We start from the raw sequence: 19718 nt of genomic DNA on the forward strand, positions 1-19718 counted from the left end.
AGCACTCAAACATAAATATATATACGCACATATATAAACACCTATATATATAATATATATATAATAATTGTGTGCGCCATTGTTCGCATACACATGTGTGCGTGTGTGTGCTTGTGCGCCTGGCAAATGATGCGTGCTACCAATCGACGCTTGAAATGCTGATATAAGTAGTTCACTACACTCACTTTTCACAATTGATCCTTTTAAAAATTAATTTTCCATATCGCTGCTCACGCATTTATCCATTCGCCCTACGACGTGAGTGAGTGCGACAACTTGGCGCACAGCGTTGGTTCATATGGGGGCTTAGAATGCGTGGATTTGTTAAAACAATAAAAAAACATCAAAACCGTAGCATACTTGTAGGCACGCGCCACAAATACATACAAAATATGTAACGGCATTTACGCATCAGTGACTATGCTTTTTTTGTTATGAATTGAATATTAACAAAGGAGTATCGCACAACATACCTATTTTGGAAAATTACAGTTACTGGCGTTATATTGGTGCGCATGCTTTTAGGCGTCAACCACAAGATAATAGCTGTAGCTATTATGCTTTGGATATGGTATATGTGTTTTTCAATGTTTTACAATAATTTGTGTGAAAGCTCAAACAAGATTTTAGCGATTAAAAGCGCTAAACTTCAATAGTGGCAATTAATTTTTATAGACATTACAATTTTTATTAGCCATTTCCTTCTTTCCTGACTTTTGCTGTAGCATCAAATGACCTTAAAAAGTTGACCTCATTTCGATGGGTACTAGGACACAGCTCTTGCAGTGGTTCAACCCAGATTTTCGGGACGTGCTATTGACATAACATGTACATATGTATTTCAGACATGCGAATGTACAAAAGTATATATGGTATGTACATACGTATATTAGGGTGGGTCAAAAAAGAGGTAATTTTTGTGTAGCAGTAAATGGGATTTATAATAATATTTTTTTTTCATTGAATTTAAAAATTCATAAGAAAAAAAATATCTTAAAAAAACCGCAAGAGACCATTGTGTAGAGATTCAAATTCCTACAAAACCTACGAAACGAGATATTTTTTTAACTGGTTAGAAGCGAGATTTGAATTTTTCTATCTGATAATAAGGAAAACATAGTAAACTGTGAATAAAGGATTACCCATTACAATTAAGAGTTATATACTTGGAGAGACTTTCTTAGAGGAGTCTAATCACCTAGTTTACAGAGTACCAAGCAAAAAAAAAATTGTTTTTTTTACCCACCTTAACGTATGTACATATATACAGACTGTTTGTAAATGGTAATGTACATAAGAAAACGATTTTTTTAATATTTTAAAAATTTAATAGTTAAATGAAGATGATACCTAAGGGAATTGAAGAAAAAATTATGAGCCAAGTTCGGAGAAAATATAAATAAATAAAATATTTTAAAGGCAATAATCATTCCACAAAATTAAACGGTATTTAAGTTGGACATTTGACCTTATTTATAAAATTACTCTTAATAATTATAAAAAATTATAATAATAATATAATTTAAAAATAATTTCGTATACTTGAATATTCCGGTGGCAACACTGTTCAAAATTTTAAAAGTTATAAATTATTTTTATAGAGCACAGTATTTTATTTATATCTACATACTCGTATAATATTTTTAAAAACTTGTTTGAAACTAAAAAGAATTATAAAAATCAATATTAAAAAAAATGGAGTACAAGAAAGTCAATATTTGCGGAATTAGTATTTGATGTGCCACATGGCAACCATATTTAAAAAAACCTCACTGAAGCCCCCACATTTCGAATACTTTAGTTTTTGGTGACAACACTATACCAAAATAATAGTATTTATTTAATAAATTTTGCTAAACTCTACACAACTACAACTTTTACCAGCCTAACCAAATAAGCATTAACGACATACTTGGTAACCCTTGGTAGCAAACAATAATAGAAAGAATCGTCTATTACCGCAATGTATATTCAAGCAATTAAAAAAATAATATAATATACACATACACATATGTATCTATCAGCTGTACACATAAAATTTTTGTTTAATAATTTTTTATTCAAAAACACAGTTGGAACTTTTTTTGAACATTCATAATTTTTAATCCTTGAATACATTTGTTTTGCAACATTTTAAGGCGCGCATACTATGAAAAAAGAAAACTTCCAATTGCTAATAACCAATGCATTACCATTAGTGGCATGTTAGCTGCACGTAGACAGCATATTGCCACTTAATTCTCATTATTCTTGCAAATACTGTGATTTTTATCGCTTGCTGTGCAGTTGGTGAAGAAAGTTTTGCTTTTTGCTGTAATTTCCGGAACTGTTGCTGCATGAAAAAATAATTCTTTAGATATGTAAACTGACGCATACCGCATACACGCATAGGTACTTTTGAACCTTGACCTATTTTCAGGTGCAAATGTAATACATATGTATATACTTATTTTTGCATTGGTATATACATACATATATACATGTGATACTGGATATTTGCTGGCTTGCAATTAAAGTTCATTGTTAACCTAATAGAGTCGTATGTACTAAAGTATAGGCGATCCTATGTGCTCCTACATATTTACAATAAGTGCATTCAGCTTCTTTCATTGTTTTATAACGGGAAATTGCAGTTAACAATTACACATAGTGCAATTATTGCCCAATGCGAACTCTTAAAAGATTAGAGTTAGCACTTGCCCCACCGCAGGCAATGTCTTGGCTTCTTAAACTATTCGGAGGGCTTTTCAGATTGCTTTTATTACTGTACCACAACAAACCATTAAGCTAAAATCAATAATCACCGAGTCGAGCGATAGCGCGAACCAAATACCTTAGATCTCATTCATGACTTTTGAAAAAGGTCTGACGCTTAGAGGATATTAATACAGGCCATTGCATATTTATGAACCATATATAATATAATATGGTATACACAACTACCTAACGAAAAGAACAGAACGAAAATTTTACGTTGACAATACATATATTACTATTAATTTGACAAGTGAAAGATGCCAATAAAAGCTATAAGCGTTTCTTCTTTCTAGCAGAGAATTCGATGAGTTTTAGAAATACGACAGGATATCACTAATTGAAGGAAAATAGGGATGAAGAGTTTTGTTTATGGAATGTAAAATGCTTCCTAGAGAGAAGTTTGGATGACCAAGTGGCGAAAGTCTTAACTGCCTTTAAAAGAATATCGAGTTATCTACATCATCGAAATTGTTAGAAAAAACACGAAGTTCCGTGTATGCTCGTCAAAGTTGTCTGGATAAAAGAGAGGTGGAAACATCTCGAGAGTCAAGTTGAAACATCTTGCATATCATACCTTCGATGAACCAAGCGAATCGACTACAATCGATATTAGTCGGCATCGGCCAAGAACATATATAATCTATACAATGGAATTTTTGACATGACAAACAATCAAATGTCCGATTGGGAGCCCTGTGATCTCTAACCTTATGAAACCTACATTAGCGGTCAGAATAAGTTTGCTTTGAGTATCAGTAGTAAGAAACAAATAAAGCCTGCATCATTAAGCATTATTTATTTGTTTATGGTAAATTAAATGGTGGCTTTAGACCAGAAAAATCTGCAATTGGTAATATATTTGTCGTTTGAAGGGAATATCACAAAAAAATACTATCATTTCATTATTCCTCAGTTTTGTATTTCAGCAAAACTTTACAGCTATTTCTATAATGTAACAATAACAAAATGTAGTTTAAGAGAAAGCATTCGCATGACAGGCCCTTCCGCTTTGAAACAATTTGCAAACTGAGAACAGGAGACATATTTTCTTCGACAAAAAAATTAATCCGTGAACGTATCAGTTTACTACAGATTCCATATCCAATTAAGGCGTTTACCCTCCTCATCCTTTACTTTACTCACTGTAACTTAATTTATTTATATATATATATAATTTATTAAGTCAATCTAACCTCACTTAAGAGAAAAAAGCTTTCAATTCGTGTAATTACGGTTCAAATAGCTTGTAATCGAATACCATTTACCTACTTCACTAGCAGCCTGAAATTACCGAAAAACAGCGCCAATTTCTTAGAAATATAAATATTCATAAAATAGGACTACAAACTTGTATATATTTACTAATATGTACATTTGTACTATCCACTATATTAAACCATATTTTAGGCGGTTAAGTAGAAATTGCCCTTCTTAGTTGTGGCTTCCGGAAATTTGTAGTACTTAGGCGACAATAATTGTACCTTGCGAACTATGTAACTGCCTGTACATATCTACATATGTACATAAATATGCGCACATATTTGTATATTTTGGACATCCATTGCCAAGTACGTTTCTAAACTACTTCTACTTTACTTCTAGCGAAATATTACAAAAGACATACGAATATCAAAATTTGCCTACCTGCGAGTTAGTCCGTTGTTTGACCATACCGCCAAGAAATTGCGAGCAAATGTGTTTATGTTGATATGTGTGTTCTGTTCAGTACTTAAGCTTGCGGACATACATAGCTTTGTTATAACACGAATGAAGTACCCTCATCGCTCTGAAATTGATTTTACCGTTATAAATAGGAAAGTTCTATTTTTTACTTGACGGCAGACTACAAAGTACAGACAAAGTCAAAAAGTCATTATAAATTGTTTCGTTCAATGCACACAAGGTGTTGGAAAATTAGTAAGCATAGCTTGTTAAAATTCCGAAAACTTAGTAATAATAGCTTGTGAACTAAAAAATTAATATTACTCGAATTTTCAAAGATAGGAATGTACAAGTATGTACTAAGCAGTTAAAACGGTAAATGATATAACATATTATGTACTCAAATCAAATGGGAGGCATTAGCAGAGGAATATAGCTAGAAATAACCTTAGAAGTAAAAATAATTCCATAAATAGTAAGAGTTCCTAAACTTTTTCTGGAAAAGTCTGTCACTTGCTCATAGCATGACTTTCAAAAGGACTGATTGAAGGAATTACGCTATAAGTTAGCCATCAGCGACTATTTCCTCTTGTCCACACTCAAAATGTGGCTTACTAGAAGAAGGGAAGGTCAAGTTGGAAGCGAATGTCTACCATCTGATCTTTTTGATTCGGTCTGCTCCATTTAAACTGCGCGTGCAAACCGAATCGATAAAGTTTTTTTTCTAGATTGCTGCAATTTTTTTTTTATGTTCGTGTAAAGTTTGAACTTCAACTCCTGTGTGTGTAGCTGTTTGTTTACGACACGAAAAGTTTTCTACCAGTTTTGAACATGAAAAAAATTAAGTTTGCCTAAAATTTTTTGTTTCCAAAGCAATTACGGTTACGCAATTGTTGAAAATTTTGCAGCAGTGTTTTGGGTGAGTCTACTTTATCACAAACACAAGTATATTAGTGACACAAAGCATTCAGTGAAGGTCATAAAGTCATCGAAAACATACCTCATGCAAGTCGCCCATCTACTGCTCTTAATGACAATAACATCGAAAAAGTTAAAGAAACGGTGATTGAAAATTGTCATGTTGGAATCAGAGAGATAACAAAAGAACTCAACATTTCTTAAGGATCGAGTCAACACATTTCGGTTAATGTTTTGGGTAGGAAGTGTGGCAATGTTAGACTCCTACCAAAAGTTCTGAATCATTTGGAAAAACAACGTCGACTAGAGGTCGCAAAATAAATGCTTGAAAATTGGTGGTTTGGGCGTTGTTAAGCCATGAAAATCGATTTACTGAGCCGATTTTTTTTCAGAGAAGGAGGAAACTCAGTTCTTTACTTTCTTTCCAACTGTACTGTAGCAGTAAAAAGTCAAAAAAAGATAATTTTGATATGGTTACTAAATGACAAAGATTGCCTTCAATCAGAGAATTTTTCAGTAAAAATAATTTTCGAGCTTAAGATCAAATCTAGGTTAAGACCTTATTAGCTCTCTGAATTATGTATTTTAACCTATTACAGTATTCCTCACATTTCTACCAACTTTTTGGCTGTAAAAAAGTCACTCAATATTTTTGGCGGCTAAAAGTTACAAGCCAACACAATAATCTAAGAATCAAGAAGCCGACAACATGGCCAGCATCTTTGTGCAGAGCAACAACATCCACAAAGGACAACAGCCACTGTGCTGCACTCGGCTCATAATGAGCTATTCTATTATAGCCACTTTATAAAATATCAGCTGCAGTTGTAGTATATACACATACTCATATGACAATACTTTAATATTTACACGTATAGACACAAAATGGTGTGTTGCTGGCGAAGCTGGTAGTGAACATGTCATGTAGTATGGTGTAGATGAACAGGCAGCAACATGACAACAATGTAATATAAGCGTTCGCTACCAACAGTTAGGAAAATGTACGACAAGTTCACTAACGAATAACGCGAACAGGCTGTCAGACATGACTGCACGACTACACGGTGCTCGGTATATGTAAGAAAGTTGCAATAGCATATTTATAGGCGCATAAGCTGAAATAACGCTATGTCACGAAGAGATTGTTGTCCGAAACACAAGTATAGGCGAAGGACGACACCCGACTCGAACCAACGCTTTACGGAATGTTGTGTTGAACCGAGGTAGCATCATTACAATGAGAGCAACATAAATAAATAATTTCATGATTAGGTTATAAGTGTATCTACTGCTCGGCGCGCTGGACGTGACAGTATGCGGTCTTATGCACGTGGAAGGCATGACAGTAGCTACAGTTGTTGTATTTTAATGTGCTTTTTATTTCATTTAATTTTTTGGAGCTCGGCTTTCTAAAGCAGTGACAGTGTGACCTCAACCGCACGCCAATACGAGCCACTGACAGAATTTGGATGTTTTTCTTATAATTTGAAGCTGTTGTGAAATATTTCGATCCACCACCTCGTCACAGGCGTAAAATATTATATATGAATTTTGAAATTTTTCCATAAATCTGGAACAAATCATGCAATTTTTAGATTATTGTTGTATATAATTATATTCCAAATGACTTTACGAGAATTTCTAGTTGTTTACTGTAATTATTTCGTAGAGATAAATATGGTATATGTATAAGTGAATGTGTAACATAAGAGGTAACGAGCAGACTATCTTAAATCTCCCAGTTTATTTCTGTTATAACAAAAATATTTTCAATATTCATAGGCATAACTACTCCAAAACTAGAAAAGTAAGCCACTAAAAGAAAATCGAGTCAAAGTTTATAATATCCTTAAACCAGGAACGCGAGAAACTACCCCTCAAGATCCAGAGAGCCGCTATTTTAATCCATCTAATTTCTCACGTCTTGCTGAGTTCATTACATTTTTAGGTAAGGTCAAGTTTAGTTAGTATACTTATCTTATGTCCCGGTTAAAAACTGATCAAGTGAAAGCTTCTGAGTGGTTTGTTAAGTGATTTCGCCCAAAGTTTTAAAGATCAGCTAGACCAGTAACGTTACCGTTCCGAGATTCAACAGTATTTATGTACTGATAATTTAGACCTCGTTGGATTTTTTGTGTGCCGATTTAACCTGACAATTAATAATTACATTTTATTATTCAAATCTTTCAAAATTCATTTGAAATCTTTATAACTAAATTGTGATGTTTTCGGTGCAAGTTATCGCCTCTTGTCTTTCCATAAGTTGACACAGATTGCGGTGACATTCTAACTCAATCTGGATTTTCATTAACAGTTTTTGATCTTATCGACTGCGTTCAACCATTTTATCATTTAAGTCTCCTTTTCGATCGTATACTGCTCTTCTGACTATTGACTAAGTGATAAACAACAGATTAAAGAGAAGCCAAAGGCATGGCCATCACGGGCTCAAAACATTTACCAGCACTTGAAAACCTCATAAAATATATAATTTTTCTAGTCAAAATATTTACACGCATTTCACCGCTTTCGCATGTGTCTCCTAATTATCCACAACACAGTCGCGTCAGCAAGTCTGCAGTGCAACTTCGAGGTCTCGCATTGAAAATCACAGACTGTCTCGTCCTTATATTGTACTATGCTACATATATTTTTCGGTTTTAAATGCGCTTGTGACACACTGCTGTTTACTGTGCTGCTTGTGACAGTCACTGATGTTAACTACATTTTGGCACATTTACTCGGGTATTTATGTGCGTAGAAATATATTCTTTGATTGTTGGTGCCATACTAAACTCTGTGCATACAATTATATATACTGGTGCGCGCATGCATGCCCTTTGGCTCATACAGATTTATCGCATTCCAACAATTGCTTAGTTTTTGCATTCTCGCTGCCCGCATCATCGCGTTTGTGTGCACAACTTTTCCAGTCTCCCACATAGAATTTTTGCTGTGGCCACTAAAACAATTTCATTATTGCCTTTGTCAGCAGCGGCAGCTTCGTAGCAGTATCATTTACACTGCTTTTATATTGCTATTGTTATTGTTATTACAACATTTTCTCTTCGAGCTTTAGTGTCGTGCTACCCGTTAATTTAATTGCTCATGGTGGTGACATTGACACCAGCTCTACAATATATATACTTACATATATCAGCTGAGTAGATGTGTAACCGCTTTTTGGGTTTTCAGCTATCGTAAGTAGCACATGATGGCGGTTGACTTTCATGACAGTCCATGTACTGGCTTCCTTATAACTTTACAAAAAAAATTAATAAAAAATCTGTTTTCGATATACTTGTATTATTGGTTTATTGAAAAGCACAGCAAAGATCTTGGCTTTAACTTAAAAAAATGTTGTCTTAAAGAATTTTTTGCCACAACCCGTCAAGTTCATTTGGTCTTCTTCCCCAAATAGCCAGCGCTTTTTCAAAGGAAAAATGAGCCAATGTTGACACCACTCAAAAACCTGGTCGGAAATGTTACAATTTCAAGATTTACTGGCTTCTGAACTTTTAACAATCAAGCTCTATAATAATTTCGAACTTATGTAGAAATTAGACCGATATTTATTATAAAAAAATAATGAAACCTCTGTATTGGATATAAAAACTCTTAACAAAGATACAGGGAATATACTAGTCAAGATATAGGAGAATAATCGATAAAATAAAGATATTTCTTCAAAGCAAGCTCTCAAATTTTATCTAACTTGATATAATCTCTTTACAATGCGAACAGTTTGTCCGGCGATTTTTATGTATTGGGTCAAAGGACTCATAGCGCTTTCCCCGTAGCGACTTTTTCAGTTTCGATAACTAAACAATTACAGTGGTCGAGTGATGACTTTCGCTTCTTGTTTGTCCATAAAGTCAACTACAATCGTTCTAGTAAGTGATGCATTCAGGTCTTTTGGTACGTATGTTGAGTCGATACTTAAGAGATGTTGAGAACCTCTGCTTTTCTCTGATACCAACACGACGATTTCCAAACACTGTTTCTTTAACAAAGAAAAAGAAATTGTACCAAACTAGAAAAAAATTGAACGATTTGGTGATTGCAGGCAGTTTAAATGGATAGTCAAATTTGATCGGATGAAATAACCATAGATTTTTAATTTCTTTGGAATTATCTTATAAAACTGCGGTATGAGAAATCGACTCAGATATTAACTATTACTGTCTATTATTAGTGCCTTCATACCAACAACAGATATTTTCGACCAGCTGTGAAACTGTGAAGAGTGGCGAATCGAACAACAACTGGTATAAATCACGTAAACTGGTATAATCACACATATACTATATATATAGTAGCAAACCGTTATATTATAACACATATTTGAGGTACACATAAGCTTTCTTTTATTGAATTAAACCGGAAAACTTCCAGTTAGGACAAAAAAGAAGAGCTCAAGCATGGGTGAATTAGGTTAATAAAAACTTAGTGGCTAGACCATTTATTTTAAGTATGCATGTATTTCCTTCAGATATTATTGAGTTATTATATATTTTATAATCCAAATATTCTACTTGTTAACGCATTTTAATAAACCATATAGTCCGTCCTTTCTCAAAAGTGAAAATTGTCAAAAAGTGATTCAGAGCTATATGCATATTTAATAAAACAGAGCAAAAGCTAAATTCAAACATTATAACATAAAAACACTGAAAATATGGTACAAATAATTAAATATTTAATTCACGCATACATATGTACCTAGCAATACATGAAGTTCAATCAAAACTTTACACGCAAAATAAAATAATCGATAAAACCACGTGTTCAAAAATACTGAAAGTGCAATAATAAAAAAAATCAAACGCAAAATACAAGAGACAACAAAATGTGGTCGCCGGAATCGGAAATTAATTCCATTGCAATGGCCACAACGATGCGTCATTCGCAGTCATCGTCATCAGGTGAGTTCGTATATTGTTTTTAGAAGAGACAAAGAGAGGCGATGAACGGTTGAAAGCAACATAGAACTATACGAATGGCATACATAAGTCTCAAATGAGAGTATTTGAAAAATTATTAAAATATAATATTATATAATTTTTACCCAAAAAATTTCTGAAAAGTTTACTTTGAAGAATGCCGACATTGAAAATTATATAAAATTGAACTGAACCCACTTTAAATAACAAGTTTTCACTAAAGAATTCTATGATTATAAAAATATATAAGTATATTAAAGAGAAGCGTACAGTTTAGTCGAACAATTAGCAACCATTTTTAACGGCAGGGAAGAATAATTGAGGAATATTGCTGAGTAAATTGACGGTAAGATTTGCAACAGCCCATTATCGAATACTACTCCCTATTGGAAGCTTTTTTGTAAAGATAGTTCTTAAACCAAGTTTTCTTGAAGGATAATTTAAAAACAATAATCGGAAGATACGTGAATAAAAATAAATCGCGTGCTCAGGTTCCTTAAATCTGAAAATAGCCTGATAAAGCTCATTAAAGAAAATCAGAAGAACTTTTATTTCGAGCTTTCGTCTAGCAAACGTGTGGACTTATTTAACGATCGATGCTGCAAGGTTTAATCAGTTAGAGAATCCCCAATTTAATAAATTTCTCTGGCAGGTGTGAGATTTTTTTACGCGAGGAACTATGATTAAGGAAAACAGTATAATTATTAGTACTTGCTATTAGATATTCTAAAAAATTAGTTAATAACAACTAAATAAAGCAAACTACACAGACTATTCCATTATTGACATATTAATTTTAATACGATACTTTTTTTGGTCTTCGTTTCGAAACTTAGTTTTTATTTCAATACACACGTCTTTTAGAGGTAAAAAAGTAAGAAAATAGAATTTTGAGCAAACAATTGTTATTGACTTGCTTGAGTGGAAACACCTATCAAATTTTTGTTGCGATATCAAATTTTAAAAAAACCAAGTTTTACTATTACTCATTGTCAAGGCTAAGCTGAAGTAAAAGACGCGCAGCAGAAAGCAAACAAAATCAGTGAAAACATATTCTCTGTTATTACTGCTTTTCTTTGTTGGCACTCAAGAGAAAGCTGTTCAAGACGCTAACCTTGTCTGCCTGAATTCATTGCTGAATGAAATGAGAAATGTAACTTTTTTCTTGCAAATTGTTATGAGAATAAAATGCTTGCGAAAAATCTCAACCAACTCATTTTTTTTTTGTACAAATTTGGCATGAAATTGTGCCTAAAGCAGCTTATATGCTGACTGCTGCTGCTGTCAGTTTTTAAAATCGCCCACAATGCGGCTGATGAGCGCAGAAAGCGCACACGTGGCAAAGGCCCACACATTTACACACACACGCTTGCAATGCAATGTAGGCAGATGAATACAGATATAAGTATGTAGGCTTAGGAACATAAATATTTGTATGTGGGTAGCGCATGTGTAAGGGTGTGTGTAAATGCAATTTGGGTCAAAGCCATAAGCATTATGCAATTCATTGCATACTTTAGGGCCTCCAAAATGGTTAGCGTACACATGCATATATGTATATGCATACATACAGAAGTGCTGCGTATGAATGAAAGATTTGCTGATTTCCATTCACAAGCGCACCTCGTGCTGTTCGTAAAATATTTTTTGTGTGTGAGTATACATACATACAAAGAAAAAATATATGTGTGTGTATTTTACGTTATTTCGTTTCAAGTGAAGGGTTGCATTTTGAAGAAAAAATGCTTTGCAGCAATTAAGGCGCTCAGGCTATGCAAATTCGTACACATGTACAATATTGAACAGGGTCGTAAAATTTTTGCACATTTTCATTTCAAATATACATAGGTATATACCTATATATATGGTATATGCCGTTAGTTTGTCTATTCGTTTGAGTCAGTGTTTTTGGTTGACTTAACGGTACGCGTTTACCGCTTGGCAGTCATTAAAGCGCGGAATGCGATTTTCTGCTGCCACATAAATTTAATTTGGTTTTTAAACGAAATGCCTTTCCGTACGTAGTTCGTTTCATTGAATAGAAACACTAGTTTTTACGGCAAACGAAAATTTTTAAAAGTTTAGTTGTTGAAATAGGCAGTCATTTTATCACGCCCCTTATAATGGTGTACTAAATTTATGTGCGATAAGTCAGCACATTCTTTACTAGGTTATACTTCTTCAGGATTTAATCTCAACTTTCAAAGGATTTTCAAGGGATTTCTAAAATAATATTGAGCTGAACCCACTTCATGTCATAAGCTTGCGCTAAGGAAGCTTATGGTGAAAAAATTATTAAAGATGCATTATTAGCAACCATTTTTAAATAGTTTTGAGGAATGCTGCCGAGCTGACATTCCTTGGAGCCGAATAAAAATTTGGGTCCATTTCGGATATGTACACACGACTGTCGTAGTAACGGAAGATTTTTTAGTTGGAAATTGACGGTTTGATTTCGAAAGGTCCATTGTCGCATCTAAGAGCTACATTAAATAGATTTCTGAAGAATCTATGGCAGTAAAAAAAGTATAGGTTATAAATTGAAATAAGCCAATATAAAATCTCTCTTTTATATCATTACAATATTAAATATTATCAAAAGCAGCGAAGAAATTATGTAAACTGATTCTGAGACAAAAAAAGATCTAACTTAGAGTCCACGAATATTGATGAAATATTGAAATTTTGTTGCAAAATCAACCATTCCAAGTGGTTGTAATGGAGGTGCTTTTTCACTCTCTCAAGATTTTTATACTATAATGGATTGGAGTTATGTTATAGAAAAATTCTGTGCATTATGATCAATGTCAATAATCGGAAAAAATATATATTTCATTTACCATATGTTATAATACCCGAAGTATAGATCCGCCTTGGTAATAATAGTAATAACGCTCTCAGTCTTTTATTAACTTAAATATTTTTCTGGATATCAGATTCTGGAACTTTCACTCATTTCACCTATATGAAAGAATTGAAAATTGCACATATCACTAAAGACTCACATTTTATTATATTTGTAAAGTACCGATTCAATTGCAAATTCAATCCGAATAGAAGAAAAGAAAAATCGAAAAAATATGAACTCATTACGAGTATGTCTGTTTGCAACGAAATCATTATTTGTCCTCTATTGTCAATTGCCAAGAAATTTATATTGTTGCTCAGGGGACATCTGATGACAATGATGCAGTCATTTAAAATTCAATGCCAAAATTGGAGAGCAAACTATCTATATTTATATACAAGCGGCAAAATATTTGCGAGCATTACAATGTTTTGTTATATTGTATAATCGCAATAATACAAAAACACATACCGCTATACGACAATGTTAAAAAGGATATATTATTAAGTATGTCTGTATTTAGAAAATATTGCAATTTTTTTGATAATCACGATTACAATATAAAATCAAGCCTTACCTCAAATTCGACACACATTTTATTTGGATTTGATTTTTGCCAGAAAGATCTATGTTATACATGTGTTATCTTTTTGAGCACATATATTCACACTGATCAATTGAAATTCTTCCATAATTTTTTTTTACATATATTACTCTGATTTGGTTGCAAAACTTCTCCATTAGGAATATGTGGAATCTGAACTCATTCATATTTTTAACATGATACCAATGTCGAAAGAGGCGTCTACCTTGAAATATAAACTACTTCAAACAGAGGTGACTCTGAACATAGTTCTACCGAACGGAGTATATTTCAATGAATTAAAACAAGGTTTTAAATTGTATTTAATTTTATTTAAACACACAAACAAAACATATAATTTTCTGGTCATTTTGCCACAGGTTCATTGTAGAAGGCTATGTTAGATTACTATTTTGTAGTTCGAAAAACGAAGGCTCGTAATTTTTTAATTTTAGTTTTTCAGCTTTTCAACAAGCTAGTATGAGCCAGGCATCGAAAGTCTACTTTATAAAATCTTTCGTGCTCTAAAATAGTCATATTATACCTACCATTTTCATAGTTTAGCATAAAATTTTAGATAATAGTATCAACGTTGTAAGGTAGGTGCTTGGCAGCGAAGGCTGTTATTAGACTTAGGGAAGCTGGCAATATGAGGGGCGAGCCCCGGGCAGGTACACATTGAAATTCCCCATTTGCTTCGATTTGCTTTTGTCAGACTAAGATTGTAATATCTCGGCAGACACACCTTTGCCGAACGAACAAAGTGGCTGGGATTGATATCCTGATCGCCTTAATTAATTTGTGGTAAGCTCAATATGCTTCGCCGATCTATGAGGATCTGGTGAATCACTTTGAGAAATTTATTGTGTAACACAAAGGACGAATATCTGTCCAAGTGGGATACATCGAGTTTGAATCAACCCTACAACCTAATCTTTAACCCTGCAAATAGTCTTTTAAGAATCCTTAAACAAAAAAAAATATATATATTGTTCTTCCATAATACTCTCAAGTCTTCAAGCATTAAATTCTACAGTTTTTTTTTATGTCTACGGTAAAGTGTTCTTCTGGGAAATATTAGTTCTTGCCGAACAGTTTACACATACTTCTGCATATCTACATATGCATATACTATAGTTATAAATATTTATTATGCCAAAGTGTTGTATGTAAATGCACTTGGCGATGATGTTATGATATATGCCTTTTAAATATGCAAATGCGCCACTTGCAAGTCGGCAACACTGCTCTTCTTACCTCACATAAACCCTAGCACTGACTTTGCATTTTTTGGCCTCCATTGTCTTTTACATATGTATATATGTATACACATACAAATGTGTATGCAGATGTAAATATTTAATACATGCATATGAATTTATTTTCTCATGAGGTGTTACTAAATAATTAGTGCAGCATTTCCTCGCCTTTCGGTATAAATAATCATTGCAGTAAACTATAAATATTTTACATTTTTGAAAATTATAAATATTTTACATTAAAAATCCATAATAAATGCAAACTACAATATTTAGTCGTAATGAAAATGCAAATATCGTTCTTCACATCCCGCCAAATAATTTCCAATAGATATCAAGTTGAGCGCTATCACGAGCACGGGATCATACCATATTTTGCAAGAGAACTTAAGCCAGATTGGCAATGTGACCGAGAAGAATAGTCCGAAGGTAAAACCGAAATCCATATGCTCACAACGAACCTAAATGTAAGGCAAGCACAAGAGTTGGATTCTTTCGTAGCATCCCTATAAAACTAGAGATAACTTTGAACTCATTAACTACAACTCCATCTTCCTGGCCCTGTCTTGGATATACCATGTATGTATATCCGACCTTCTTTAGCTTACTAGTATATGACAAAAAGGCAAATAAAACCATCCGTTGGTCAACTTGATATCTCATTCAATGACAAACTATGCAAAGAAAGTCACTACCTTTATAGTGAAGAGCTTTGTGAAGACCATTACCGTTCCTGAGACAATGAAAAGGCTCGCTTAGAGCTGCAATCTCCATTAGGTTCAGGGAGACAGCTCAGGTCTTGAAATATCAACAATTCTTATCCATTACTCTTTTTTTAGGGTGAAGTCAACTCAAAATTATGGGTAGGATCATTACGGCGCATTCACCGTGTAATCATATACATAAATTAGGTAAGACAGAAATGGGAGAAACTTAAAACTTCAAAACATTACCTCTGTCCAACTTTCAGCCAAAAGAAGACAAAATAGTTCCGAAAAATTTAAACAAAAATATATTAGGATGCTAGGGTGGAAGAAAACCTTTGTTCAATTCTGGAGCTAGTTCAAATGGAAAACGCAATAAGCCTATTTCTGCTTTCAACACAAAAACCAACAAAACCAATTTTAATAGTGATATTCTTTGAAATATAAGACATTGTTCTTCCAAAATATTTTTACTTATGCTCGTACAATACTTTCCAAAAGTGTCTATCTGCATACTGCCAATCTTTCTATTTGCCCAGCAATCAAAATGGCAATTTTATCGTTGTGCACTCAAGCAAAGACGCAAAATGGTAAACAAAAGCGAAAAGAGTACAAATATTTAGTATAAATATACATATATTTATATACATATGCGTTAACGTAAGTGTGTGCACATTGCTTAACCATTTTTTACGCCTTGTATCTTTTTACTTGATACGCGCTATATGCCACCCACACATTATTGTGTTGTGATAAGTAAATAAATATAGACAAGTGATTTGCTTTGCATGCTTTCCTTCTTCTAACTTTCGTTTTACTGTAATTTTCAAGCCCGTATGTCATTGTATGAAAAATTACTTTCTTTGTTTGTATACAAAGGAAATCAATAAAAGGACTCGGAGCGAAAAAATAATCTATATATAAAAGCAAACAAATACATATATACATACATATATGAGGGTTATTTGAGTATATGTATTTTTATGTAAGTATATATGTATGTACATATGTATGTATGTGTGCGAAAGAATTTGCCAAACACTTTTGTGCGCGAGTGTGCCACTTTGTTTTTCAAACAATCCATCACTTATGCATTAAGGGATATAACTCACAAACAAACTCATACGCAAATACATACACATATATGTATGCGAAAATCATGCATTCGCTTGAATAGATAAATCAGGTGACTTTGCGAGAATTCGAGCAAGAGGTGCTCTGCGCTTTCTTTGCTTCCTATTGACCTTTTTATGACCTGATTATACCAATTATCATTTAAAATCAGATATAGTAAATTATTATGTAGTATATAATTATACTTTGAACAAAATTTATTAAGTTTGCTACGAAGTTTCTAACACCTAGAAGAAGAATACAAATGATCAGCGTGACGAGCGGTTCTGAAATTTTGAAGACGTAATTTCCTCCCCAAGAAGCCGCTCAATTGCCGGATCCGCCGATTTCGGGCCACAATAGTATACAGATATCATACAAACTGATCAATCAAAATCAAGTTCTTGTAGGATCATATTCCCCTTTTATATTTGACAAATTATCTCCACGGAATTTGGTATAGATTATGGTCCAAGGAAACGGTATAATCTGCGACCAAATTGTTCAAATATGACCACTATATGATTAGCTGTCATACAAACTGATCGATTATATGCAAGCTCTTACCAAGTACCTCCCATTTTGTCTGTTAACAGACCATATTTGGCTTACGAGTTCTTAAAACTGAAAATTATGAATATGATATTAAAAGATTAACAGTAAAAAATTTGAGCACGTAATGAAACTAGACGAGACTAGGCTAGAAATGGAAACTTAACCGTATATAATTGAAAGTGGAATATATATCAAAAAAATGCGAGATAGCTTCTGTGGTGTTACTAAAAATCAAATTGGACCTTAAACTCTTAAACTAGAACTATTTAAAAAATATATTAATTCAATTAATAAGCTAAAATTTGATTGTAATTAATTAATTAAACAAATTTTGCGCATGTTCATACTAATACCCTTACATACTTGTAAGTCTAATTCCAAATGTGCTTATAGAAAAATATTGCCTTTTTATAACTCCTCTAGCAAATGAAACGCAAAATTAGCGGAAACGCTTCGTTTTTCTGACATTTTTCTTCTCTTTCTTTTTACCTGCTAATTTGCCTAAAAGTATGCTATTGCTTATTGAAAATTCACGACACGCAAGCTACCTATTATAACTATAATAACAGCAACAACATGGTGGACCGGTAGTTGCTACTTCAGGCAATTACACACACATATATTGTACATTCTCATGAACCTATATATGACTGTATGTGGAATGTGTACAAATGTAACTAGTCGTTAGCACATTAATTCTTACCCCTAACGTACTTATATATGTATATATTCATTTCGGTATATAATTATATAAGAGTATATGCCCATTAGAGGTATGTTTCGCTGGCATGGCAGACATTTTGCTAAAAATACTACTCGAGTCAAAAAAATATAAAAAATACTTAAATTAAAAATAACTCCCATAAATCTGCTGATTCTTAAGAAACACCATGTACATATGAATGTGAGAAGTTTTTGTTTGACCAAATGAAAGTAAAAAATGGCATAATTTCCCGTCAGTCGAATTTACGTATCTAATATGAGTTAGGATTTAATTATGCCCAAAGAATGTCGACCCGAAGCGGTAAGTCAAATCCGGAAACTTCCCAGATTCGTCTTATAGTTATAGTTAGCAAACTTGAACTAATAATCTGTGCTGAATTTCGTGACGATACCTTGTCAAATAAAAAAGTATTCCATACAAGGACTTAAATTTGATCGATCAGTTTATATGCCAGCTAGATGCTATAGTTGTCCGTTATCGTCAGTACCAGTAAATACGTAGTTTCTTGATGAGAAAAGGACGTGTGCAAAATCCATATCTCAGAAACTGACGGAATAGCTCGAGTATATATGTACAGACCGACGAACATGGCTAAATCTACTCAGCTAGTCACGCTGATCATTTATATACATAGCAGTATAAAACACATTGCAAAAGGAAGATAAAATATCAAAATAAAGGAAATATAATTTACAGGTGATCTTTCGAAAAGAGGAAGGCGATGGGGTGATTGAATTTTTAAGGGTTAAAAACGGCTAAACTATGAGTTCTATGGAAAGTTAAATAACAAGCTTGTAGGTAATAAAAATATCTACAACTTTTGTGTTAATACTTTATTTCCATAACCTCAAAATAAATTTATGTAAAAAATTAAAATACGCAGGTTTGTGATTTTTTTCACTTTTTACGATTTTCAAAGACTTCAGCACAAGCCTATATAGCGTCGGTCTCTCATAAAATCTACTACGCGTTCGATAATGACCTTAAACTTGTAGGACCCGAAAACTGTCAGATATATGTTAGATATGAAAAAAAAATAAAGTGCTCGATCCAATATCAAGTTTTAAAAATTTGTAGTCATTGAATATTTTGTATACGAGTAGACGCATATATTTACATAGAAACGTGGAAATATATATATTTTTAAATATAATATATATTTTCTTTAATCTACGCAAAGGGACCTATGAGGTCATTAAAACACAAATTTAACTATTTATATTTTCTCTTGCTAGTTACTTTCGACGATTTCGCCTTTTGCCTTTGCGTTAACACGCCTCACACAAATACATATTAAAACACACATACACATATATACAATATTCACTGCTTAACGTGCACCTCGACCTTGTCCTCGGTGACCATTGCAAAGTTTCACCTTTTGGCTTTTACCAAATACAAGAGATCGGCGTCTGCGATAAACGCGCTGCGCTTCTTACTTATAAGCAAATAAGTATACAATTACCTCACTTATTTTTTATTACCTTTCTTTCAACTACTTAGAATGTATGTGTATATAAAATGTCGAAAACATTGACGATAAATTTGACTTGATGGTAAAAAAAATAGCGGTATATTTCGTAGTTACATAAAGCTACAATTACATTCGTAACGAAGGTAATTGATTGGCAATTGGTGGGTTTTGGAAATGT

The 19718-nt window shown here is 33.1% G+C and overlaps 1 protein-coding gene across 3 annotated transcripts in view; it reads left to right on the forward strand.

The window, feature by feature from the left end:
• Positions 1-19718, forward strand: part of LOC106621167 (apoptosis-resistant E3 ubiquitin protein ligase 1) — a 30574-nt gene that overhangs the window by 5381 nt on the left and 5475 nt on the right. Inside the window, exon 2 of one of the 3 annotated variants that reach the window (XM_014239907.3) lies at positions 9902-10262. The exons of the other annotated variants lie outside the window; for them this stretch is intronic. Coding sequence (XP_014095382.2) covers positions 10187-10262 — 76 coding nt within the window. The 5' untranslated portion in view covers positions 9902-10186. The remainder of the gene's footprint in view (positions 1-9901; positions 10263-19718) is intronic. 3 annotated transcript variants of the gene reach the window in all.

The sequence above is a fragment of the Bactrocera oleae genome, chromosome 3, assembly GCF_042242935.1.
Source record: "Bactrocera oleae isolate idBacOlea1 chromosome 3, idBacOlea1, whole genome shotgun sequence".
NCBI lineage: Eukaryota > Metazoa > Arthropoda > Insecta > Diptera > Tephritidae > Bactrocera > Bactrocera oleae.